Below are 27,754 nucleotides of genomic sequence, written 5' to 3'. Positions count from 1 at the left end.
TCTTTCATGTACTTGGAGAAATGCAGGTATGACTTTAGGAAACTGTCTGTCCTGCTCGGAGGCTACCACAACACTCCCTTTCCCTCCTGGGAAGGACAGGGGGCAAGAAGGCCACTAATACTGAACTGTGTAGCTAAGCCCTTTCTTAAGAAAGCATCCTGGGGAGTTAGAATAATGTCTTCCTTGACCACTCAGGAGGAATTTGGGGCCAAGCCTTCCACAGAGCTGGTCTGTTGACAACAGGGACCTAGGTCTCAGAACTCCTGAGGGACAGCTCCTGTGAATGTACTCCTGTAGGCACAGAACTTGGGAGACAAACTACCTTCTTCTCAGGAGAGAAGGCCCCATTCACAAATAACTGTGTCTTGAGACAGACTTGTTGCCTTAGGATCCAGACAACAAGAAACAACAGTCTTTAGAATCAGTTGCATTGGTTGAGTCTGGTACTGCCCGTAGCCTCAGCTAAGGAGTGGCAAGTTCAGGATTTGCCTGAGCTAAATAGTGAGTACAAGGCCAGTCTGGGCAATTTGGTGAGACTGCCTCAAAATAAAAAGTAGAAAAGTGCATATCTCAGTATGGAGTACTTGCCTGGAATGCATGCAGCCCTAGACGCAATGCTTAGGACTGCAAAGGGGTAAAAAGGAATCAAATTGTACTGATTTTATCCTATCACATCTGAAGTCCTGTGAGTTCAGGATGGCTGTTTGTGGGCTGTTAATGATAATAAACAGCTACCCAATTTTAAAAGGCTTTTTGAGTACCTACTGGGTACACACGTAGAGGCAGTATTCTCCTCTCTGTAACGGGTGATTGAGAGGTGGAAATCACCCCCAAATCCTGGCAGTGCCTGTACCTAAAGGCTACAGGTATTCCAAGAATGTGAGAAGTAGCACGGCTTGCTGGATCGTGGGCCTTGGATACTCTTTTGTATGTGAGACTACTTATAAGTTCTGTAAATGGGAAGGTGAAGCCATCTCCAGAGGACTCGCTCTTGGCTGGGGGATGAGGGTTAACTAAAATGTTCCAGTACAGGGTCCTGTCTTCAGAGAGTGCTAAAACGGCACTGATGGATAGGCCTTGATATGATCAATGAGATGGCTCAGTGGGTAAAGGCCCCTGACAACCTGAGTTTGATTTCCAGGACTATCCTGAATTCCATATGGTAGAATGAGATGATTCACAACTTCCATATGTGGTGTGTGGCATGTGTGCACCCACACACATAAACACATGCACACAAAATAAATAAATTTAAAAAGTTGAAACTGAAACATAGCTTAGAGCAGTCATTAAAGTTAATTTATTATGTTTCTTTATGGGACTGGAGAGATCACTCAGTGGGTAAAGGTACCCTCTGCCATCCCGATGGCCCAAGTCTCATCCCAGGACCTACACAGTAGAAGGAGAGAACCAGTTCCTTCAAGTTGTCCTCTGATCTCCACACATGTGCCTTGACATGTGAGCCCTCTCATCAAGTAAAGAAAGTTAATGTTCCTTTTCCCCCCCTTCCCTGCCTCATTTTTGTTGTTGTTGTTGTTGTTGTTTTGTTTTTTTTTTGAGACAGGGTCTCAATATCACCCTGGCTTGCCTAGAACTGTCTACGTAGACTAGGGTGGCCTCAATTCACAGACATCTGCATGCCTTCACCCCTTGAGTGCTGAGTTTAAAGGTGTGCACCACTACACGTCGTGGCTCTGTTGTTTTTAATTCATCTTGATTTGTTTAAATTTTTTTTTGTGATAAGAATTACTCTGTAGCCCAGGCTGGCCCAGAACTTGTTGTATAGAGATCTTTCTGCCTCTGCCTCCTGAGTGCTGGCATTATAGGTGTGTGCCACCATGTCTTACTGCCCTTTATGCTTTTAAAAAATGTGTATTTTTAGTTTGGGAGATACTTTGTGAATAATTGTCATTCTGTCGAATCGGTGTGACTTATGATAGGCGTTTCTTTTCTTTTTATAATGCAGTCTATGCATGGAACATTGAAAAGTATTGAAGGGCCTCCAAACTTGGGTATAAACTTGCCTTTGAGCATTAAACCTGCAACTCAGAATTCAACAAACCACAGCAGAGAGGATGCCAAGGCTATGAATGGGAAAGAGAAATTGGAAAAGAAGTCTCCATCTCCTGCAAAGAAATCCACAGAATCGAAGAAGACGGCCAGTCTCGGGTGGACGTGTTGGGAGTGTGACCGTCTGTTCACACAGAGGGATGTGTATCTCTCTCACATGAGGAAGGAACATGGGAAGGTCAGTGAGCGTGACATCCATGCTCCAGCACCAGGAGGAGCGTCTGTGCTGGCCACCACTGACCAGCTTGTGGCTCTGTCAGGGTTAGGACTAGTGTGACCTCTTTGTATGCCTCTCTTTCTGTATATGTGGAATGGACGTTCCCAAGCCCTCCCAATCCCAACTGCCTTCCCTTGCACACGCAACAGTAGGCATGGCTTGTCCATCATGTCTGTTGATAGCTGAGGCTCCTGCAGGTGAAGCTAAGGCAGGCATCAGAGTGTCTGTGCCCAGCAAGGAGGAGAGGGAGTGGAGAGGCTGTAGTGACGCCGAGTGCTGCTGCTGGCCTTGTACTTCATCTGTCCTTCCTGAGTTTATAGTACAAGATGAGCCTCATCCCTTAGGAAACTCTGCAGTTCAACTCCTGAAGAGAGTCACCAGATGATGGTACTCTGTCTCTTTTATGATTTATTTGTTTTTACTTTATGAGTGTTTGCCTGCATGTGTGTGCAACTGTGTGTGCAGTGTTTACAGAGGGCATAAGAGGGTGCCAGATCCTCCGTTGTGAGCTGTGGGTGCTGGGTATTGAACTGAGGTTCTGTGAGAGCAGTCAACGCTCTTGACTGCGGAGCCATCTCTTCAGCCCACAGTCTCTTTAAAAATAATGTACATTTTTAACTGGTATGAATTTTTTAAAACTGCCTAAAAGGGCCAGTGAGATGGCTCAAGTCTGGTGACCTAAGTTCAGTCCCCAGGACCCACATAGTAGGAGAGAACAGACTCCTGCAAGTTGCCTTTTGACTGCCACACTTGTGGACACATGCATGTGCACACACATACATAGAACAAATAAATGTAAAAATAAAAAAAAAACTCACTTAACGATTAGACTTAATAGCATAAGCAGAATTATTTTTGATATCACCTATTATTATATTGAATATCATGTTAGGCTGTGTTCACATTTTCTGATTGGTTGGGATCCAGAAAAACTTCTTATAATATTATATAGTTGTTGTATAATTTCATAGCAGGATTTTCTCAATTTTAATTTTGAATGTACTATTGGATTATTGTGAAAATTACTTTTTTTTTTTTTTTTTTTTTTTTTTTTTTTTTTTTTGAGACTGGATTTCTCTGTGTAGTCCTGTCTGTCCTGGAATTCGCTCTGTAGACCAGGCTGGCATTGAACTCACAGAGCTCCTCCTGCCTTTGGCCTCCCCTCCCAAGAGCTGGGATTAAAGGCACGCACCTCCACTGCTGGGTAAAAATGAAGTGTTAAACTTATTGATAGGTTATCTCTATCGTTACTGGATTTGAAATCTTTGTGTGTGCATGTCTCCCGTGAGCGAGTGAGGCTTTGATGTAACGGTCAGAGGAAACGTTGGGTGTTGATCTTTTCCTTCCCTCTTGTTTGAGATAGTCTCTTGTTCATACACCATGCTCTCTGGCCCATGAACTTCCAGTTCTCCTGTCCCTGCCTCCATCCCAGCCCACCGTAGAAGTGCCGGTGTATGCTCTCCTAGGTGGAGCTCTCCCTGGGTTCTGGGCGTCCAGACTCGGCTCCCAGTACTTGTTGGCAGGTGCTCTACTCACTGAACCATCTCCCCAGCCTCAGGTTGAAATCTCTGGATAAGAATATGTCCTGGGTATTTCATTATTTTTATATCACATCATGAGGAATATAGCTTGTCTCACTTTTGATGATTCTAAAACTGATCTGTGGGTTCAAAAGCATAATATTTTAAAAGATAAAATATCATCTTATTGCTTTAGTCTTTATCTTCTTTGTTCTTGGGGAACTATATAAAAATGTGAAGGAACTGATTAGCAACTAGTTTATACTGGACTTTGGGGAAGTTATTTATGTGGGATATTAGTCACATTTATTAATCAGTCTCGATTATTTATACTATTTATTTGAGCCCCTCATGAAGCAAATGTTTTACTTTTTGACCACCCAAATGCTGTAAATTCTTTACCTATCCAGGGATTCCAAGTTGTACAGCAGCATTTTTATTGCATTTGCTTTAGTACGTTGTCTCTTTAGATAAAACAAGCGTTCCTTGTGGGATGTATGTGATTTCATCTAGGCATCCGTGCGTTCTCATGTATTATTCTTCTCACTGGCAGCAGAGAACATCCTCTTTCTTTTTTTTCCCCCTGAGAACATTTTCAAAGGTGAGATTGGACTGTGTCTCTTCTTTCATAAAACATTGTGTTCCCATCACTCTTGAGAGTCAAGTCTTCGTACATTGCCTTCCTGGGTCTGCTCCTTCCGCAGCCCTGTTGTGTCTTCAGAAATTGCACCCTGAGCAAAGAAATCCTTTTAGTGTTCTGAACACGATGATTTGTTTCCGGATCTCCTCAGGTGACAGTCTAGCAGTGTGAGGGACCACACTGCTCTTGGGGCTAACCGCTCATCCTTTAGGGCTCAGTTTAGCTCCTCATTAGAAGTTCCTTCTCAGTCCCCTAGTTCCAAATGATTTCTCTTGAATGCTTCTGTGGCAGCCTCCTTCTTTCTCCCACCAAACGTCCTTCATCCTCCATTGCATCTGTGGGCACTGTGGTACTTGCTGCTTAGTGGGTTGAAATATTTCTTACGTTGGTGAGTGTGAGTGAGGTCTGACTGGGCAGGCATCTCGCCCCTTTTAGACTTAACTTTCTCTTTGAGTTATACTCTTGTGACCTCCAGTGTCCTGTGTTGTAGGGACCTAGCAGAAGTTGTGTGTGAGGTGATAAGCACCCTTCAGTGCTTATAGGCTAGGGTGAGTCGAGGCTCTGAAATACGCTGCTCTTCTTGGGAATAGGCGGTTTGGAAAGGCTTCCTGTCTCCCCTGTCTGGCCAGAAGCACCCCAGTTTGCTAGTTTACCTGGCGCAGTGCCACTGTTCATTGGAAGTACCCGCCAAAGTGAAGGTATACTTGTCTCCTAGACGACAGTTAGGACTGGAGGAAAACATATGCATGTGTGGGGTAAGTTCTCAGTAACCCGCGCAGCAGGGCTGGCCCGCTGCAGTGCCGTCACACGTGCTGACAGAACGATTGGTTATTTTAAGGTTTGGGGAAAAAATCTGAGTTAGGGGTATCCTCAGCTGGTATAAATTAGGATTTTTATGTTACAATAATCTACTGCCGTGTGTGCGTGTGTGTGTATGTATGTATGTGTGCATGTGTGCATGCCCACATTTTGTGACATGCGTGTGCCTCTCAGAGGGACAGCCTTGTAGAGCATCTTCCTCCTCCATTTTCCATGGTGTTTTCCTTTTCTGTGCTGTGATAAAATACTCTGGCAGAAGGAACTTGAGGGAACAAAGGCACACCAAGCCCCGTCACGGTGAGTAAGTCAGGGCAGCCTGTAGGAGCTTGGAGCAGCTGGTGGTATCACACCACACTTGAGAAGCAGAGGCAATGCACACTCACTCGGTTTAGCTTCCTCTCTCCATTTAGACGTCCAGGATCCCAGTGAGGGAATGGTGCCACCCACAGTGGGCAGTCTCTCCACCTTAAGTGATGTAATGAGGACAGTTCCTCTCAGGCACACCCAGAGGCTCCATCTCCCAGGTGGTTCTAGAGTCTTAAGTTAACACTGACTATACACTTGGGTTCTAGGAATTGAACTCAGGTTGTTAGGTTTGCATGCAAACGTCTTTCCTACTGAGCCACTTTACTGGCCCAGATAGTATATATTAAAAGTTTAATTAAAAACTGGTAAACTTGCTGGTCACAGGAATTCCTCTAATAGACAGCCAGTAAAAAGGATCATTTGCTGAGGTTGATGTCATCATTCAGTGTGGCTGGATTTAACTTGCTCTTTGGTGATGAACTCTTTTTTTAAAAAAATTTTATTATTATTATGTATGTATGTATCTGTGGGGGGGTGTTACACGTGTGCATATTGGGGGGGGGGTTATGTGGGCCAGAGAGCCTGTGGAGATCAATGTGTGTGTGTTGGGGGGAGTGTTGTTACCCATGCCACAGCAAGCCTGTGGATGTCAGAAAAGAACTTTCTGGAATCTGCTCTTCTGCCACCCTTCTATAAGTTCTTGGAGTCCAGCTCAGGCCTTCAGGCTTGGGTGACAAGCACTGTTCCCTGCTGCGCTGTCTCGCTGGACCCTGGTCACAAACGCTTGGTGGTGAGTCGTGTGTTGGTTTTGTTACTACTCTTTATCTTAAGATACAGTACATTGCAGAGGATCTCTAACGTCACTAATTGAAGTATTTCTCTTTGGACCAGCGCTTTCTCGTGTGGGATGGGGCATTTGTGGTAGTCACAGGCACAGAGGTGAAGTACAGGTTTGTGGCTCTAAATAGTTTTCTAACCATAGAATGCCTTTTATCTTTGGGGTCTCTGTACTCTTTGGCATAAAATTAGCTGCTCAGTGTCACTGTGTGAAGATCTCCAAGCTATGAGTCCTTCCTCAGTTTCAGGTGGGTTATATATCTCCTGATGTTTTTTATTTTTATTTTTATTTTTTGATTGCTCTGTAGGGTCTTTCTAGGGACCTAAATTAATATCTACTAAATGAGATCATGTCTGAGGCCATTCTTACAGATCAACTCATATGCAGTTCTAAGAGCTAATGCTGTGTAACACAAAAAGTAAGTTGTCTGTATTTGTTCAAGTCTTTAAGAGTAAAGTATGATCTATGATAACTGTCATTTTCTCCTTGATTGGTAATGGAAGTACAAAGGAACTTTACTAACTTGTTGATATGAAGAGTCCAAAGCAGAGGGGCAGGGATGGATTACGAAACTCAGATCTGTCTAGAGGAAGCTAAGAGCCTTACTCCGTGGACAAGGTTGTTTCTCTAACTTAGATGGGGCCTACCAGACTTATTGAATGGTGCATTACCACCTACCTACCAGCGGTGGGGCTTTGTACAACAGTAACTACCCCACTTCTCTTTATATGGCCTGGAGGATAGAACCAGTAATGGTCACCCCACAGGTGCTTTTGAAATTGATGACATGACATTGCATGTCTTGAATAGTACAGTTCTATAGCTATTATTTCTTTGAATCCCAAATTAATTAAAAAAATTATTTACTTTGTGTGCATGTGCTATGGCATACATGGGGTGGCCAGAAGACAATTTGGAAAAGTCAGTTCTCTCCTACCACGTGGGGTCCAGGGATTGAACTCTGTCATCAGGCTTAATGGCAGATGCCTTTACCCATTGAGCCATCCTGCCAGCCCTAGAATCCCTGCCCCTGGTCTGACAGGGTCTTGCTATGTATCCCAGCTCTGTGTCTGGGATTGTAAGTGTGCACTTACATACCACCTTTAGTAAAAATTAAAGTTTATACAAAAGAATCTTTCCATGAGAGATGGTTTTCAGCACCCTTTATTATTTCTGAGAACGGTCTCACAAAGGCCAGCTGGTTTTCATCTTGATGTGGTAGCCAAGGACGACCTTGAGCTCCTGATCCTCTTGCCTTAACTTCCGGAGTCCTGGGATTACAGGCATGCACTGCCACAGTGGTTTATGCACTGGGGGGAATTGAACCCAGGCTTTTTACTGAGGTATGTCTCCAGCCCTAAACTGTGCTTCATATATTTTATAAAATTTCATTTTGAAGTAATTTTAGATTTGCAAATATTGGTTAGAACTTCCATTTGTCCATTATCTGGCTTGGCCAATGTTAACATTTTTTGTAATTAGAGAATGTGATAGAAAGTTGGGTATACATCCTCATTGATAAAGTAGAGTCAATGGTCCTTCAGACATATGCTAATTGTTTGCAAACATCCCCCTTATCACCCTGTCTCTAGTCTAAACCTTGAGTTTGTGTTCAGTTGCTTGATCTTCCAACTCTACTCCATCTGTGACCTTTTGTGTCGTCTTCAAGATGATTTAATATGGTATCCTACAATTTGGGCTTGTCTGGTGTTTCCCTTGTGATTTGCTTTGATTTTGGTAAGGATGTCACGGAAGTGGCATTGTCCTTCTCAGTGCGTCCTATTAGGATGTACCTGGTGGCTCTATGACTCATTCCTGGATTTGTCAACCCTAAATACTTGGTTATTGTGGTGATTGCCAAGTTTCTTCACTGCAAATTGCTATTTTCCATTGTAATTAATAAGTGCTTTGTGGAAGGATAATTTGAGATTATGCTGATATCCTGTTTCCCATCATTTTCTACCTTTTGCTGTGATCATGTATCTAATTCATGTTGACAGCGGATCTAACCTGAGAATGGGAGCCGCTTTTGGAAGCAGCCGTTGTGTCAGGGGAGAGCTCAGGAAGAGCAGCGGGTCTGGCTCGGGCCTCCTGTTAGTGCCCTGCCATACCTGCTCCCAAGGCCACAGGCAGGCGGCCGTGGAAGTGCAGCACACGTGGCCGGTTCTTAGAGCTCCCAGGTGATTCTGGTGACTAGCCAGGGTGTAAAGCCTGGTCTCTCATCCCCATGGCTCTTGCTCATGTGATTTTTCACAGCACCAGCCCCCTTTGCTGCATTATTTTCAGGAAAAGTGGATCCCCCACACACGTGTTCACAAAATTCCACCCTGCCTTTCCTCCTGCTGGTGAATGGGGAGGCCCAGGCCCACAGAAGTCGCGCGTTTCAAGGGTGGTGAGTAGAGAAGTCGTTGCTCTCAGATCTGAGGTTGTCTCATGCCTGATTACAGGACAGGTGATGATGGGACGTTGTAATGCTGTTCCCGAAGGTGTAACCTCAGTTGAGGGTGAAGTGAAAGAGTATCACCAAATTTTAATAATCGTGTGTATGTGCATGTACGTATCTATGGGCATACACATGATACTGCGCATGTGTGGAATTCAGGACAACTTGTGGGAATCTGTTTTCTCTTTCTACCATGTGGGGCCCAGGCTTGCTAGTGAACGCCTTGACGCATTAAGCCATCTTGACGAATACTGCAGATTCCGCCTTCTCATTTTCTGTACTGGGTGTGGGTGATTTGTAAAACTGTTTTTTAGCCTTTTGTGGAATAGGCATTCAGATGTAGCTAGAAGAAAGCAATGGGAGAACGGTAGGTGGAGTCTGGGTTCTTAGCAGAGCTCAGACAGCCTGTGCTGACTTTTGCTTCTTAAAATGATGCTTGGATTGTTTTCCTGATTGCAGCAGCCATACCCAGACTCACTGTAATCCTTTACAAACTTCGTGCTTTCATTGTCGTGTGTGTGTGTGTGTGTGTGCATGCGCGTGCCTTCCTGTCTGTGCATACATGTACATTGTACATGTGGGTATTAAATGTGTGTGTGTGTATGTGTATGAATGAAAAATTTTAAATTTATGCCCTGGCTGAAGCGTGCATGGGCAGCCCATTTATGGCTGTTCTGTTGAACTTGTCTATATTGGGATTCATGGTCTAAGGTGTTGAGGACGAATGACCAGGTCTCTTACTCAAGAGGGCACCAGATCTCACTACAGATGGTTGTGAGCCACCACGTGGTTGCAGGGAATTGAACTCAGGACCTTTGGAAGAGCAGGCAGTGCTCTTAATCCCTGAGCTATCGCTCCATCTAAGTATATACATACCTTTTAAAAGTCATCTATACAGCCTGGGTCCCACTCATGTTTGTAAAAGGGACAGGGCACGGTTTTCTTTGTCAAGGTTTATTAGATCTGTAGATTAAATATCATTACTTCCTTTGTTTGCTGCTTTTAACCGAGTGATAACTATTGGCTGTGGACAGAGAATATCATCTAGCTTGCACTGGTTTTTTGGCCAGATGGTTAATGAGCGTCGTTTATACTGTTGCCACAAGGCATGAGCGTCGTTTATACTGTTGCCACAAGGCATGAGTTACTTTAATGTAGGCACAGGATTAAAATAGTTGTTTTTTTTTTTTCTTCTCAAGTTATATTTAAATTGTGAGGATGTTGACCTTCAGCCAAATCATTATTATCTTGATAAGAGGATAAAAGTTCAGTTTTTCCTGTCCTTTGATTTAGAATTTGTGATCACTCAAAGGTTAGGAGGGATGTTTTAAAGTAAGTGCACAGACCAGGCGGGGTTCAGAGTGTGGCATAGTGGTAGATATGCCTGGCGTACTCCAGGTTTGTGTCCACCCCAGGCTCAGGAAAGATGCCCCAGCAGGAAAGTTGGTGAGGCTCAGCCCTGTCCCTGCTCTGCTATGGAACGGGACCTTTCTTTTGGGCCTTAGGTTTCCAGACATAAATTGACTTGTACATTAGTGCTTTGAGCTAGAAATGTGTATCTTACAGTAAGGCTGGTTTTATGAAGAGTCATTCATTATGGCCACAGACCTTGATATTTTATTATAATTTTGTTTAGAACATTTTACAGTATATGTAATTTTGTGGTTATCACAGTGTTTATAAGAATGGTTATAAATATTGCATTTTATTTAAAGTCCTTATCTTTTAATATAAGGATATAAATGCCTTGCAATGATGGTATTGACAGTTTTTAGTTTCAGGAGCACAAAATACACCTCTAGTACTGATTTTGATAATTTGTGACTGAGCTGAAAGGGAAGTGGTTACAATGACAAGAGTCACGAATGGTCACGGACTGGATGGCAACATTTAGTCTAAGGAGACTGAGAATACTAAATTGAAAGAAAAATGACAAGCAAATGTCCAATTTCTGTTTCTAAAATATACCGATTATTCTGTGAGGCATAGAAAAATAAAATGAACTGAATCTCTCAGGAAAGATGAAGTTATTTGAAAATGTGACACAGATAAGCCTGTGGATTTTATTCCACTTCTCGTTGTAGCCAGAAGGACGACTGTGTGTCAGACAGAGGATTCCCGTTGGGATGAACTGTGTGTCTGGAGAGATGTCTGCTGGAGCCGTAGGAGAGGCATTTCCTATAAACTTGTCTGACTTTGCTGCAAACAGCATTGAGCGGAGTTAGAGGTGTATTTACTAGCACTCATTTGTGTGTGCTAAAGGAAAGGACATGGCTTTATTAGCTGTTTATGGCTGCTTTCCGATGGCACTGTGGGAGGGTTTGTATCAAAGTGCATTGTGTGGGTTACTGAGCATAAAACCCCCAAATTCAAGGATGTGCAACCACGTTACAACACCAAGCAGTAAAGCATGTTTGTTACGTTCTAGTCGTCAAGTCAGTACCTTGTTCTTGAAAGTACTTTAAGCCTTAGGGCCTGGGATGCCCAGAGCTGGTGTAGTTAGGGGATCCTACTAGGATCCAATCCCTTGTGATTGCAACTCAGTATAGTGGTCCCTCTGTATCCATGGGAATTGGTTCTGGAGCAGATTCTGCTGCTTTCCCCTGCCAACATCCAAGGATGCTCTAGGCCCCTAGGCAATGTGATGCGGTACCCGCTCTTGACACGCCTCACCTTTAAATTTTGAATAGTCTTAGGATGACTGAAAAGAGCCCACACAGTGAAATAGCATGCAAATTGTTGTTACGGTGATGGTTGTTACATACTACTGCTCCGGAATAGTGACAAGAAAAAGTGTCTGCACTTGTTCAGTGGGAACAGCTTTTATCCCTCCTGGTTGGATCAGACTTAACTGAACTTCCTTTTTGGGAGCCATAGCCAAGGAGCCACTGTAAATTCCCTTGGCAGAGCCCAGAGCTCTCTAGCCCACCCACCAGAGCTGCCAGAGCAATTCTGTAAGCCCTGGCACTTCTGCAGGTGTGAAACACTGCTGAAGCCTGGCTGTGTGGACCTTGCTTCTGTTGTATCCGGGGCACAGGGCTGCGTGTGACCTGCCGACACATGGCAGTGTCTTCATCTCCTTTGCTACTTCAGTTGGTCACCTTTTCTGAGCTCACTGTGGCCACCAGCAAGCTCCCCATTTTACTGTGCACCTGCTGTGGCCTCGGGGTCTGGGGTGACTCCCACACCTGTGGGTCAAAGTTAGAGCTCAATCGAGGTGGAAGGGAGCAGTCTAGACGCACAGCTCTTGTCTCTGGTGTGCAAAGCTGGAGAAGCTGATTTAGACTCTCAGTTTGGCCAAAGTCTGTTACCATGGTCATGTGTCACCTGGTTTGGTAACCATAGATTGTACCTCTAATTTTATCTTTCTGCTGGACAGACCGAGGCTTTGGCTAGGAGAATTGGCTGAAAGGGCCTGGTTGGAACAGTGTGGACTCACTCAGCAGAACCAGACCCTTCCTAAACACTCCGCTTTAGGTACCAAGGAGCATCTTTGCACATGAGGTATGAAAGCACACGTGGCGCTCCCTGAAGAGTCTGCACCCTTTGAGGCGTGAAAGCAAGAACTTCTTAAAATTGAGAGCTTTCAACACATGTTTACAGACATCCAGACTCGCCTGCTGCGGTGCCCGCAGGGCTGATGGAGGAACAGGCTTCCTCCCCAGCTTTCCTGTTTATTTCTAGTGTGCTCAGGAGGTGGAGGATGTCTGGATTCTGGGCGGGTGCTGGTGCCCAGACAGGCATCCTGCCATAGTCTGCTCTGGGTCAGTGTTCCAGGCAGGACTTGCTGGCGTAAGAACAGTTCTTATTAAAACACCACCCACGGTCAGGCACTGAGTTCAGCTTCCTGGCACCAACAGCTGTTTGTTTTCAGCCCCGCTTCCATCGTGTGGAGCCAGTGCCTTCAGCTTCCTGGTGGCCTGCTTCCTTGAGTTTTGCTGTCTACATGCTGTGCCCCACGCCGGGAGCTTATTATATAACAAGACTTTTACTTCTCGTTCTGCCAGAATCTTCCCTTTACACCCAGACCTCCAACCCTCCCTGTGCCTGAGATCCCTGCAGTGTCGAACCTGGCAGCAGGCCCCATGGAGTGTAATTAAAAAGGGTGAAAAATATTCTATGAAGAGTTCTATTAGAAGGCGAATGAGTGGGAAATGGAGATGCAGGGCGTGTGGCTGGCGTGCCCAAGGCCCTGGGTTCAGCCTTGAACTGGCTTTGGTGGCACACGTGTAATCCCAGCTTGAGTTGGATGCAGTAGGATCAGAAGTCCAGGCCTAGCGACATTGTGAGTTCAAGGCTTGATTGGGCTACACGAGACCCTAATTTAAAGAAACGAAGGGAAGGAAAGGAAGACAGGCAGGCAGTTTCTCTGTAATTCTCTTCAACAGTTCCTCTTTGAAGACAGATTCTCTGAGAATAGACATAAAACACATGTTCCCCATGTGTAGGCAGGCATTGTGGAAACAAAAGACATCTCGGAGATAGGCCCAACCCCTGTAGAGGGGAAATAAGGCAGGAGAGAGACTTCACAGTCGTGTGGTGTTGGCAGATGTGATCAGAAAGCACACAGCACATGCCTGGGCCCCGTCCGCACCCCCAGCCACATCCATTCTTTCTGTGTGCACCGGAAAGAGCCTCGCGAGGAAGTGTTAGTCCTGACAGCTTTGTAAGGGAAGGCGCACTCAAACTGATGGCCGGAGGCTAGCAGCCCAGGAGTTCCCTGATAGGGCAGAGGAGGGATTTGTTTACTGTTGTAAGAGGAACTCCAAGCCCTTCTGCATGCGAAGATGCGGGGAACCCAGGCAGGCATCGGTAGTGCTATTGCCCAGTGCCCAGGGCTTCCCTGGAAGTGAGTCCTTCTCTCAGCAAAGTGTCTGGCTTGTCCTGAGCGTGAATGCTGTGGATCTTCTTTCTGCTTTGGACTTGGCCTTTTATTAGTGCACATTTATCAGTCTTTTGCGTTGTAATTTTTCATTTGTACATTGTCATCAGCAGACCAGAGTTTTTTACATTTGTTTGTTTCACGTGTGTGTGTGTGTGTGTTTGCATATGCCACAGTGCCTATAGAAGGCAGAGGACGACTTGCCTGGGTTCTTTGCCTGCCTATTTCAAAGCTGCTGCTCCCACAATCTAGATCACTCTCAAAGATGCCCTTAGCCTGGGATCTGTTCAGAATGTGCTAACATGAAATAATAAAAGCATTCCCCTTGTACACCTTGTGCCCAGGTCAGGACTGGCAACCGTCCTCAATAAGACAATTAAAAGAACCAAATTAAAAGTGAGAAACAGAAAATGATTTATTCAATGTGGCTACATTGGGAAGAAGGGCAAAGAGATCCAGCAAACTCCCCAAGTCTGTCTTTGGAGGTCCTGAAGTGAGATCAATTTTTTTGTTTGTTTGTTTGTTTTATTTGTTTGTTTTTTGTTTTTTCAAGACAGCGTTTCTCTGTGTTACAGCCCTCGCTGCCCTGGAACTCTCTATGTACACCAGTTCAAATAGAGGGCCAAAGATAGGACCCTCTAAGCAGTCCTGGTCAATGCGTGTTCCCACTGACCATTGACCGATCATTAGCCGGGCTTCAGTCTTATTTTATAAGGTGGTCTGATAAATTGTTGGAACTGTATAAAGTCTTTGGGGGACAAACTTCCCCTCTGCCTGGCACCTTTTCCTTCTTCAGCAGGAGATTCTTGGAGAAATTCCCATGAGGGATGTTGGTCCAGTGTTCAGCAGCCTGCCATTCCGATCAAGAGACAAGTGTCTCCGCAGAACATCCTCATTTTGCTGGTCCGTTTGTTACTTTACCTAGATGATTAGCCACTTGGCTAAGTGGATTTGGTTCTGCAGGGTGTTTTCTGTTGGATGTGAGATAACAGTCTAAGTCAAGGACCAGGAAGCCACATTTCGCGTTTTAATAACCCGAGGTAGCACACTCCTGCCATTTGTGTCTGGATGCTGCACTCAGCCTGCATGCAGAATCGAGCAGCTATGGTGGGATGTTATGGCCTGAAAAGTCTGGTGTACCCAGAAAAACCTGTAGTCTGAATCACACTGTTCTCAGATGTTTCTCCAGAACTGCCCAATTTCAGCTTGCAGAAACCTGGCTAATGTGATTAATGTTAACACTAATTATACTTCTCAGAGCTTCCATGTGTGGGCAGTTTGTGCTGTGTGCATAAACATACTATCTTGGTCTGTTCTTGGAAATGACGGAGTTGGAACAGAAAAGTGGCATCAGTTGCCAGGGTCCTACTGTCTCCCCATCAGGATTTAAGGGTTTATGAACATTTTCCAAATGTTAGGGGAAGGCTGTTCCTTGTGTGTGGAAAGGTCATTTGATCAGTGAGCAAGGGTCACAGGATCAGCAGGTTTCTTTCCTGTTTTGGCATCAATAGCAGGAGGTAACATTATGTAGCAGGGCCCAGCAAGAAAAAACAAATTTGTTGAATTTGTTGTCTTTTTTTTTTTTTGGAGATAGAATTTCTCTCTCTAGCTTTGATTGTCCTGGAACTAGCTACTAGCTCTGTAGCCCAGGCTGGCCTCAAACTCACAGAAATGTATCTGCCTTTGCCTCCCAAGTGCTGGGATTAAAGGTGTGCACCACCACCACCCGATTTGAAGAGCAAATTTTAATGCCCATATAGCATTACTTTTTGCTTATCCAGATGTCAGCCCTAAAATCGAGCAGTGATTGTTAACACTTCCTCACTTGGGTGTGTTAACAATTTCAAGTGGACTTAAGAATGTACTACTAAGATATTATTTATGTTAATCTCAGTGCTTATGTTGTAGAAAATTTATTTTGTAGAAAACTTCATTTTTAAGAGATATACTAGATTTTAGACTTAAAAAAAGAGAATAGTTTGGGTTTATTAATACATACCACAGGTTGAACAATTTTGAGGATTAGAAGCATGTTTCAGATTTTAGATTTTTATTTTAATCTGTTTTTTACTTTGGAATATTCGCACTGACTTTTTCGTCAATTTTTCAGATTGGGGATGATGCTCAATCTTTTTCTTTCCCTCTTGAGTACTTAGGCATTCTGGAACTGTGTAAACAAACTGTTCACATGCCATGGGAATATTTAACTTGTAAGCATTTTTCTTACATATGTACCACTAACTTCTGTTCAGTAAACATATACCATTATACATAGTACCCGCTATGGATAGCATCAGTCATGAAAACTAAAACCAGTTTGTAGAGGGAAGGCTTCTTGGGAGAGTCACAGACAGTAAGAAAGTAAGTGTTCTGTGAGGGATACTTTGAATTCAGACTCCAGCTAAGAGTTTGCTTGTTGAGGACCTGTGAACACAGCCGTAAGATACCAGCCTGTTATTAATGAGGACAGGTTTCAAAGTTAAAATCCCGAATGATTATTAGAGGAGAATTGGACTTGTGTCTGAGTGCAAGGAAACAGAGCTGATGACCGCACCTCACTGGAGAGGGATGGGGTTCAGGAACTCCAGGGTGGGCTTCTCAGAGGAGAGACTTCCCAGAGCATCCTTGAGGATGTGTGGGAGGAATGTGAGTGTGGGTCCAGAGCTCGTGGATGTGGCACAGACGTGAAAGGGATGTCAGCAAGGAGTTCCTGAAAGTGTGTGTGTGTGTGTGTGTGTGTGTGTGTGTGTGTGTGCAGTGTACAGGGGAAAAGAGGCAGTGACTGCAGAGACCCATCTTGGGGATGGGTGTGGCACTTGACACTTGAAGGATGGATGGGTGTGAGCTCCAGCTGGTATGGAGGACCTGTCTGTCCCTGTGTCTAAGCCTTCCTACCTCGCTGCTTCTCAGCTCACCTTGCTCTTTCAGCCTTATATCTGTGTCTGGCATGCTCACACTTCTGACATCTGAACACTAAACAGTACTTGCTCTGTGCCCAGCACTTCAGCCTGATTTTTGCCCTGTAGGACTTACTGGTGTGTTTCTAGTAAATATATACAGGTTACTGGCTTAGTTCATATGACCCAAGTATTTCCGAAAAACAAGCTTCTGATGGAGGATAAAAACACCCAATCATTCCTTTAAGGAAATGAAAAACATTAGGGTTTAGATACACCTGCAAGTAAATACTCTGTATTAGCTGGAAATGTTTGCCTTGGACCTAATGTTTAGAATAGCTCTGTTCATCGTTTCCTCCAACACTGGTGTCCACCAACTGGTAAAGGGGTCAGTGGACTAGGGTATAGCTCTAAGTGGACATTTCTCTGAAGTGAGAAGGGACACACAGGTGAGTTAGCCGTGTATTGTACTGGGTGCCTGGTGTGCTATGACGTGGCCCGCTTCATGGCAGGTACACAAAGCAAACCAGAAAGGTCTAGAAAAGAGGGACAGAGCTACCCACAAAGGGCACGTGGGACTGTGGAGAGTAGCATACCTGTTCTGTATCTTGGTTGACATGTTTCTGTTTTTAATATTTATTTGAGTTTATGCATGTGCCCACTGCGGCCAGAAGAGGATTCAGGTCCCCTGAACCTGAGTTCCAGGCAGTTGTGAGCTCCTGATTCGGATGCACTCTTAACTACTGAACCATTGTTCCAGCCTCCACATCCTTTTATTTTTGAGAGTCTTACATAGTCCATGCTGGCCTTGAGCTCCCTCTTTTCCCTCCCAAATGCTGGGATTAGAGGTGTGAGCTATGATGTTTAGTAAGTAGTGTATCAAATATAAAATGCACTCATGTAAAACTTTACCTCAATAAACCTAACTTACATTTTTTTGAGGCAGTAGATCAGAAAAGGCTTGATTTACATGTATACCACATTCACATAGTTCACAAACTGAACGTGAAGGGGTCTAACAGAATCTTGTTCCCACCCCCACGCCCTAGGTCTTTTACATATCTTGAGTTTCATTATAAAAGCACATGTCGTTCTATCTCTGTGGTCTCATCGTCTGTGTCTTGTTACCTGTGGTCAACTGCGGTGTGAAAGCAACAGGTCGAAAGTTCTAGACGTGAACAACTCATAAGCAGCGTGATGAAATCTTGTACTGTCCCACCCAGGAACTGAATCCGCCCTCTGTGCTGCTGCCTGCCCACCGTGAGTCAGACTGCGTGGGAAGAATGCAGTGCTGTTGAACTGACCCTCGTTTTAGTAATGCTGTGTGGGGTGCTGCCAGTTCAGACAAGCCATAGGAAGGCCGTAACACTCTCTCAGTGCAAAGCTAGAAGAGCCATGAGCTCCTTAGCTTAGACACATTCACAGAACCTTGAGGAGCATGTGTTGGAACTGTTGTTTATCAGTTCAGTTCTTACGGTGCTTCGTTTGTAAATTTAACCCAGGAGGGTATGTACAGCCTGCCCTGCCCCTGCCTCTGGTTTGCTGTAAGTTTTCAGCTTCATAGTGGATTTGTGGGACTGTTCAGTTCACTTTGCACTTGTGCAGGGTTTATTGAGAGTCACTGTTTGTCAAGGAGCACCTGCTTGTACAGAAGAGAGCACTGCCACACAGGCTTTAGCACCGTCAGAACAGTCCGGCATCCTTTGGGGGCACTTGGATTGCTCCTGGTGATAAAGTCTTGGGGTGGGGGTGTGCAGGGGAGACCCATCGTGTAACTGTGTAACTGGGCCAGCCCTGAGTAGACCAGTTCAGTGTTTAGAAATGACCTTGTGAGGGGCTTCTGCCCTGGCGGTTCTTGGAAAGCATTTTGATTGAGTTGACGGTGTATGTCACCGCGACTTGGGACCTACTAGGCACCCTTTAGTCAGTGGGCATTCTGCTCTTTCTTGATGGCTGTCAAGGGGGCTTCCTGAACATTGGCTGAGCATGGACCTTGCCTCATTTTCATTTCATCCTGAAAGGAGCATTGGTCACCCTATGGCAGTGGGGATGCATGTCACAAGAGTAGCCTTCAGGGAGTAGTGGAGTGACCGTCTCCAGAGATCGGCTGGTGCTACCACACCCAGTGGTGTGGCCTGAGGATGAACCCAGGGCTTTGTGCACACAAGTGAACGCTTTGCCAGCTGAGCTCCACCCCTGACCCTGGTCTTCATTTTATGTGTTTTCCTAACCTGGCAGGTTGCTAGCTCTGTGAAGATGGGTTCAGCAGGGCTGCTTCTAACCCACTGTCCTCTGAGGGCGTCCTCACGGGTATTTCTTTGTTAGAGTTTGCTTTGGTGTTAATATACTGAGAAAACTTTAAGTCCATTGCCGTAGAAAGAGTCTAGTGCCTCTCCCTGTGCCCTCTTGCTGTGCCGTACTGACACATACACTTCTGTGCTCTGACTCTGTCACTGAGAGACCTGTCCTGCTCTTAGAAAGCAGTCTTGTGTCTTAGCTCCAAGTTTGTCTGATACATACAAGATTAATGGGAATCAGGTCTTGGCTCTTTAAATGCCACTGTTGAAACAAAACTATTTGTGGATGATTTTGTGCTTCAAGCTTTATCTGAAGAGGACATTTGTATTCTCGTGTTCTTTGGCTGTGTAAGTAGAGTAGGATTACTAATGGTTTGCTCTGTGTAATCAAGAACTCCTGTGGTCCATGCCTGTAATCCTAGAGCTCAGGAGAGTGAGGCAGGAGAATTGTACATTTGAAGCCATCCTAGACTTCTCTCAAAAGAGAGCAAGAATTATGGGGGAAAGGCCTTGGGAGATGTCTCAGTTCCTTTTCTGTTGCTGTGGCAAAACACCATGACCCATGTGACTTAAAGCATTTAATTGGGCTTAGGGTTAGAATCCATGATAGCAGACGGCAGGATCAGCTGAGGACTCACATCCTGACACCGGGAATGGCATCTGAAATCTCAGAGCTCACCCCAGTGATAGCCATGCCTTCCGGTCTTCACCACACAGGTCCGCCAACTAGGGACCAAGTATTCAAACAAGTAAATACTCCAAATGACCCACGGGGGCCATTCTTCTTCAGACCCCCACACAAGAGATGGCAGTTTATCTCAGAGGCAGAGGGTGCTTATTGCTTTATTTTTTCTCTCCCCATAAAATATTGATTCTTATTGTTAACGTAGAGATGACAATTCTCCCCCTCGCCTTTGTCTGGGTCCAAGACTCTTCTGGGCACTTGTCAATCCTTTTTGTTTTATTTAGAAATCCAGGCATGGTTGTGAACATTTTTAACCGTAGCACTTGGGAGGCTGAAGCAGCCTGAGCTAAATAGATATTTTGTAAATAAAACAAGCCTGCTTCCCAATCTCTTCAGATGAGATGCAGACTTCGCGACTATGCTAATGTGGCAGAGGAATGGAGGATTGTGGCTCTTCAGTTGCTCAGTGTTTAGTCCTCGGTTCCCTCGGCCCCATAAGGAAGATGGCTATTGACCTTAGTTCACAGTTGAGGGCGTGGCTGTTGTTAGCTGAATGTCTGCTCTTGGCCACACAGTTGTGAACCACAGAGACAGGGTTGTGATCCTCCTGTGGTCTATAGAGCCCGTTAAATAGGTTTGCTTGCCAGTTCACAGGTCATCAGTTTCATCAGATGAAGGTATTTCTTCATCATGTGTATTGCTGATAGTTATTTCTCTCACATGAGAACTGATTCTACGCAGCCTGACTTAATAAAGGCTGAGCCAAACTGGTTCCATTCTGGAGAATGACAGCCTTATGATATGGCAGTGTTTGGTTGGGAACCGCTTGATACTTGTCATGGCATCCAAGACTTTCTTTTCAGCTAAACTTCCAGTTTGCTTCAGGGGTCCAGAGGGGCATCTGACTAGTACAACTGTTAACCTGGCCAAAGTGGGAAGCTGTGTGTGTGTGTGTGTGTGTGTTAGTTACTTGGGATTGAACTAAGGCCTCATATGCTAAACAAGCATTCTACCACTGAGCTATGTCCCCAGCCTGGAAACTTCTATGAAAAAAAAGTAATTTTTACCAGTAGTTTTAAAGTATTTTTATCATGGCCGGGCAGTAGTGGTGCACACCTTTAATCTCAGCACCCAGAAGGCAGAGGCAGGTGGATCTCTGTGAGTTGGAAGCCAGCCTGGTCTACAGAGTGAGTTCCAGGAAAGACTCCAAAGCAACAGAGAAACCCTGTCTCGAAAAGTTTTTTTAAAAAGTATTTTTGTCATGTATATAGCTCATATGTAAACATTCTCTCATACACATTAAGAGGCAGCCCACGGAAGCACCCTCCAAAGTTCTGTGTTCCAAGTAACCACATGGATCTCACAGGGGTCTTGTTGTTACTTAATTGTTGACGAACAAATGTTTTAAATGTTTAAAATCAGCCAGTGATTAACATGGCACATTGAAAGAGGCAGTTCCCCATTTAGCAGATCCAGCGATGGTTTTCCTTGGTAGTTACTGAAGTGGCTGCTGTTTCTCACACACTGCCTACTGTTCAAAACAGCAGCCTTCATGAAAATAGTATTTCTATCACGAATACCTAGGTATTTGGATTTGGTAAAAAGTGTAAGTATTCAGGGGTGAAGGATTCTGCCCTCCTAGAATGAGCTGCTTCTTGGATGACCCAGCAGTGCACTGTAATTGCTTTTTTTAATGTGTATGAGTGTTTTGCCTGAATACACGGGTGTCCGTGTGCGTGCAGTGCCTAGAGAGGCTAGAAGAGGCCATCAGATCCCCTGGAACTGCAGTTACTGACAGCTAGAGTTGCCCTGTGGGTGCTGGGAATTGAACCCTGGTCCTTTTAACCACTCAGTGGTCCTTAACCACTGAGCCATCTCTCCAGCTCTGTAATTATATATTTTCAAAGAACTTTAGAGTTTTGATAGTTTTTACACTGGTTTAGGGCTGCTGTAGGTCAGTGGCAGAACTATTAACACCAGTGCTGCAAAATGCCAGCTGAAGTACATCAGGTGATTTTGCCTCCACCGTCTTAAGGGGCCATTTCTTCTCTCCTGCACAGCAAATGAAGAAGCATCCTTGCCGCCAGTGTGACAAGTCTTTCAGCTCCTCCCACAGCCTGTGCCGCCACAACCGCATCAAGCACAAAGGCATCAGGAAAGTGTACGCCTGCTCGTAAGTCTCACATCTGCTATGGACACACAGAGAAGGGGAGGCGGCCACAAACCTTCTCGGGTTTTTCCCATTTCCTTTTGATTTTTCCTTTGCTCTGGTGGCTAGGCTCTGAACATAGCACCCGTATCCCTCTTCAGGACATTTGTTTCCAACGTCCCATGTCAAATGAGCAGCATTTCTTTACACACGCTTGCACTGTGTTCTGTTACTGAGTGGGAAGTGTTTGTTGTAGAGTGAGGTGTTGAGACACCTTTTATACAGTGAGTGAATCGTGTAGATTTAGGAATGATTTACTCAGATTCAGTGAAGGCTAAGAAGGGGGCCCATTTATACCCTTAGCTCTAGCCCAGGCCATGAGCCATCTGGCTGCAACCAGTTAGAGACACTTTGACTGTTGGCTGAGATCCACCAAATGTGACTGAGGGACCAGTGTAAACTCATCCACCAATAGTCCTGAATTGCCTCTTGGTATGAGATGAGCCGGCGGTGGTTATTGTTCGTGGGAAATCTGTGTCACCCACTCAACCCACATGCGCAGAGTGTGTAGCAGGTTAAAACTCTGCCCACAAGAGACCACAGAGGGGCTGGAGAGATGGCTCAGCACCTAAGAGCACTTGTTCCTGCAGAAGGCTTGCGTTTGATTCCTGGCACCTACTTGGTTATTTACAACCATTATAACTCTAGTTCCAAGGAATCCAGTACCCTCTTCTGAATTCCTCAGTCACTAAGCACACATGTGGTGTACATACATATATGTAGGAAAAAATCACACATAAAAAATAAAATGGGGGGGAGGGGGCAATATATGGGAGGAGGGGGAGGGAAATGGGAAACGAGGAGCAGTTGGAAATTTTAAGTAAAAAAGAATAAAAAAAATAAGTTTACAATAAAAATAAATAATTTAAAAATATTTTCAAGATGGGAAAGATCGATGGACATAGACTATATAATTTATATTTATGCATAGAAAATATAACTGTTAATTCAGAAATGAACGTATAAAATTTGTATCAAAAAAATAAATAAATAAAATGAGCAAATCTAATTAAAAGAAACAGAGAGACCATGGAGCCAGTGTGAAATGCGGTTGATTGTGGTCAGAGTCAGGCCCCATGGACCTCGTGGTGAGGACACGCATGAGGCTGGCCTTCAGACTAATGGGAACTTTCTGTGCCTGAGGTACTTAGGGAACATTTCCTAAGGAGGAGATCAGAGTGGGGAGGAATGGATGAGAAGACAACATTCCGTGAAGTCTGTGTGTTGACAGTGAGAGTTCAGGCACACGGTGTCCTGGGCCGAGAAGATGGAAAAGCCTGGCATGGCCTTCCATGACAGCTGCTGCCTTTTTTTTTTTTTTTTTTTTAAATTTTTTTTATGTTTTCCCCTTTTACTGAAAGGCAGTAAAATGAAGAGTTTTTTTCCCCCAGCTAATTTACTATTAGGCAAAAACCTTATGAGAGAACCAGTTAGATGCCTTAGTGAGTTGAAGTGCCTCATAAGCCTGACAACCACCTTAAGGGTGAAAGGGGGACCACTGACTTCACAGAGTTGTCCCTGGCCCCACAGGTGCCGTGGCATGCATAGACAACCACACACACACACACACACACACACACACACACACACACACTTTTTTGTTGTTGTTTTATTTTTCAAGACAGGGTTTCTCTATAAAGCTTTGGAGCCTGTCTTGTAACTCCCTCTGTATACTAGACTGGCGTTGAACTCACAGAGATCTACCCGGCTCTGCCTCCCCAGTGCTGGGATTAAAGGCGTGCGCCCCCACAACCTGGCTTTGGGCTGTTTTCTTAGGAAAATAGTAAATTAAAACCTTTCCAGGAGATCATCTTTGTAGTGCACAAAATTTACGTAATTTACCTACCTTCAATGGATAACCTGCTTTCTGCATTTTAATCTCCTGAATGAATAAGGATTTCCAGGTACAAACGTAAGTTGTATTTGTGCTTTGAGGAATCTTAGGCTAACATGGGTAAATTAGTTTAGTCTAACAGGGGTTCAGAAGGCGCCTCCTGCAGCCTGGGGAAGCTCTTATGTAAATTCTAAGGGCTGTTCTGAGTCACTGTAAGAAAACTTGGAAATTTTAATATTCTCCAGATTTTTAAGATTGAGGCCATCTAGAATTACAAATTAAATAATTGCTAAATATCTGCCTGAACCAAAGTAGTGAGGGCACAGCAGAGGGCTGGAGAGGTGGCTCAGCAGTTAAGAGTTCTCGCTGCTCTTCCACAACGCCCTGTAGCAACTCTGGCGCCAGGCTGTACCTTGCATGTGACATCCACACAGACACAGAAATGGTTTTTAATCAGCAGCTTTCACAAAGCCCGGGGGCAGGACCTCTTCACAATAGGGAGCGGGAGTCAAAGCAGCGCTGCTTGTTCTATTTGGGGCCCCAGTGCTCACTTGCCTTCCCGCACCTGCTGTTGGCCAGGTCCTCTGCAGTGCGCACCCCTGGACAGCCATAGTTCCCCTCTCAATCTTGTGCTCACAGACACTGCCCAGACTCCCGGCGGACATTCACCAAGCGGCTGATGCTGGAGAAGCACATACAGCTGATGCACGGCATCAAGGACCCCGACGTGAAAGAGCTGAGTGAAGCTTCCAACGACGAGGAGGAAACCGAAACTGAGATAAAGGAAGACGCCAAGGTCAGACATCTCAGCTGATCTTCACTGTGGTGGTGCTGATGTGGGCTCCCTGTTCATTCTCTCAGACTACGTCAAGACTAAAGTAATCCCCGTGCAGCCCATCCCAGCTCCTGAAATGTAACCTTTTCTAAGTTTTTGTCTGTGTCCTTGCAGAAATAACACACAGGAGCTCTTCATATAATTCCTAAGATTAATCTCTTCGTCAAAGAATATATTAAGCAGATGCTTTTCACTGGCTGTGGCCGCTGTTCAAAGGGACTCTGATCTCTTTGGAATGGTAACAGATCAGATCCCACAACCATGCCTTATTCTTCTCTGTGTAGGTAGCAAGCCTCAGTCAGCTGACAGTGTGTATACAGTGTGTATGGCTGACAGGAGCCTGTGCACAGGGCATTGCGTGTTCTGCTAGTTGGAGTTATAGAAAGCACCATGTAGCAGTGACTGCTGGCTTTGGTGCCATGAGAAGTCTAGAACGTACTTGGGCTAAAGCAGTTTCTCAAGACATGCATTAGCGCTTAGTCCTTGAGTCTGCCCCTCATCCAGAGTTAGGCAGGTGTGGCACTGGGCCCTCTTCCCCACAGGAAGTTAAGTGTACGCAGAGGTAGCTGCAGGTGTAGGCCTTCAGAGCCATGCCCGAGTACAGAGGAAGTGGGAGCCCTTGGGATTTAGAAAGCTAGGGGAAAGGAAAAGGCAGCTCCAGAGGGGACATGGTGTGACAAGGAGGACCAGGAGGACAATTACAAGGGGCAGGAGCAGGTACTGGGTCCACAGAGTCTTGTAGTAATCTCCTCAAGTCATAATGAAAGCGTGTGCCCAAGTTCTCTCGAGGTGCTTTACTCTGCCTCCCCGGGCCTAGTCTTCTGAACTTCCTGTCTCCGTCCACTCTGTGTCCTGTGAGCGCACAAGCCTAGCCCCCGCCTGGGGCCTTAGCACTCAGCATCTAGTGTCTGAACCAGACTCCCCCCCCACTCCACATATCACCTGTCACTGTGGCCCTTCATGACCATGCCATGTCATCACTTGACTCCTGTGTGGAAGGCCTGGGGTGCTGCTCCCCTGTGACTCCTCATTCACTGCTGTGTACAGTGACTCTGGAAGCACAGAGTGCTTCCTGCTGGGGTTGGGGGTGGGAAAGCTGCAGGGTGGAGTGCATCGTTAAGGCCCCAGTCCCCCTGCATCCAGTGTCTGCTTTCCTGGCAGCCTGGGCATTGCTTGCCAGGCACAGAGCCCGCCACCTTCAGTTGTATCACTTTTCTTTCTTTCTTCCCCCAACAAAGGCTCCCAGTCCCAAGCGGAAATTGGAAGAACCGGTTTTAGAGTTCAGGCCTCCCAGAGGAGCCATCACTCAGCCTCTGAAAAAGCTGAAAATCAACGTCTTTAAGGTTCACAAGTGTGCCGTGTGTGGCTTCACCACAGAGAACCTTCTGCAGTTCCACGAACACATCCCTCAGCACAAGTCGGACGGCTCCTCATACCAGTGCCGGGAGTGTGGGCTCTGCTACACCTCCCATGTCTCCCTGTCAAGGCACCTCTTCATCGTTCACAAGCTGAAGGAGCCTCAGCCCGTGTCCAAGCAGAACGGGGCTGGGGAAGACAGCTTGCAAGAGAATAAGCCCGGCCCCGAGGACGAAGCCGCCGAGGGCGCAGCATCAGACAGGAAGTGCAAAGTGTGCGCCAAGACTTTTGAAACGGAAGCTGCCTTAAACACACACATGCGGACACATGGCATGGCCTTCATCAAATCCAAAAGAATGAGTTCAGCTGAGAAATAGCCACAGATCTTCCACAAGAGAAGCCCTGTCACATAGGAATTGGAAACAAGACTTTTTTGTTACCAAAAGTTTGCAGTAAAACAGAGTTGACAGTACTATCTGGGCTGTCGCAATATGTTCTCTGTCCTGTCCCTCACCTCCTCAGATGTATCCCTCCCCATAAGTATTAAGGCAGTATTTGAGTTTTAAAGAGTTTGTATATATTTAAATAACTTTTTATACTCTTTGTTACATGTTTGTATCAGTATTTGGTGGAAAATGTTTTGAGGTTTTTTTTTGATTTGTTTTGGGTTAGAGTTTTCCTTTTTTGTACCGTTTCTTTAAAGCAGAGTTCTTCGTAACAGGGGCAGTTCCTGAATTCAAACCAACCATTTTGTATGTTACAAATTTGAATGAGTTCAGTAATTACAGGCTAACATGCCTTTTTTAGTGTTTTTAATTTTTAGAACTCACCACATAAATTATAGGTGATTGTGGGTCTCACAACACTGGCCACTCTTAAGTGTCTTAGCACCACACTCAGCGTGCCTGTTCCTAGCCACTGAGGGCTCCGAGGACAACAGCACCCAGGTGAGGGGTGAGGCCTGAACCCTCCTGCACAGCATCCAAAGTGGCCCTGCCGGTCCCTGGTCCCTGCTTCCTCCAGAGTAAGTAAAAGAGGCCAGGAGTCCAGCAGGGAATGCAGGCATCCTTAATCCACCTGGAGGAATGAGGAAGAGGGGATCCAGACAGGGGAGAAAACAGCTGGCGATTTTTCTGGGTGAACTTGCGAGGCTGACTCACAGAGCAGGCTGACTCATAGAGCGTGCTGAGACAGGCTAGGAAAAGGCCGGCCTACTGTCCAAGTTGAAAGACATAGTTAGACCTGTAGCTCTCTAGTCAAGTTATGTCACGTGACTCGCCAACTCCTGCAGAGACTGGTAGTTCCCGGATGTCAAGTACTTCTCTGGCTCTTGACAGGAACAGAAAGGCACGGTTGACTTAACCCTTTGCTGTCTACACAGTTGGTGTTTCCTGTTCTGGGTGCTACTGCCAAATGTCCTGGTACTTAGAGCTGGGATGCACAACTTTACCGCTGACCTAGCAATGCAGCAGCCTGTCCTCTGCAATTGGCCACAAGATGAAGCCCTGAGCCACCAGGCTTCTAGAGTTTCCACACCCTCTCCCGACCGCCTGACTGGAGCACTGTGGAGGTGTCCTCCTGTCACTTCCCTGGACAGTTCTCTGGGAAAGCTGTATATTTTGGTTATCATTTTGTGTTTTCCGTTGCATTTTATATCTTGTATTTATCTCCAGATAGGTTTTGTACTTTTTTGGTTTGTTTTCCTAGGCCAAGAAATTCATTTGTGTATATAGATACTTGCATGCTAGACTGTAGTCAACGTTCAGTTCCTTGGAAGGTCTTGCTGCTGTTGGGTGTGCTAGCCACATCCATTGTGACTGTATTCAACCCATTTCACATGTAAATAAACAAGGAACATCTGGCCCTTGAGCTTCTTCAAGAGAGTTATTGGTGGGTCTCTGACATC

General features: G+C 45.4%; 1 protein-coding gene across 10 annotated transcripts in view; it reads left to right on the top strand.

Moving 5' to 3' along the window:
- The window catches only part of Znf532 (zinc finger protein 532), a 93,258-nt gene extending 65,548 nt beyond the window's left edge, over positions 1-27,710 (top strand). For 9 of the 10 annotated variants that reach the window (XM_057788314.1, XM_057788313.1, XM_057788311.1 and 6 more), the window contains 4 exons: positions 1,967-2,248; positions 21,675-21,787; positions 24,297-24,453; positions 25,731-27,710. In XM_057788314.1, the coding sequence (XP_057644297.1) occupies positions 1,967-2,248; positions 21,675-21,787; positions 24,297-24,453; positions 25,731-26,225 (1,047 nt within the window). In that variant the 3' untranslated portion in view covers positions 26,226-27,710. The remainder of the gene's footprint in view (positions 1-1,966; positions 2,249-21,674; positions 21,788-24,296; positions 24,454-25,730) is intronic. The other variant, XM_057788318.1, reaches the window with a different exon arrangement.
- Positions 27,711-27,754: the final 44 nt, after the last annotated feature.

The sequence above is a fragment of the Chionomys nivalis genome, chromosome 14 (assembly GCF_950005125.1).
Source record: "Chionomys nivalis chromosome 14, mChiNiv1.1, whole genome shotgun sequence".
Lineage (NCBI taxonomy): Eukaryota > Metazoa > Chordata > Mammalia > Rodentia > Cricetidae > Chionomys > Chionomys nivalis.
Note: the sequence above shows the minus strand (reverse complement) of the source record. Positions and strands in the feature narration are given on the sequence as shown.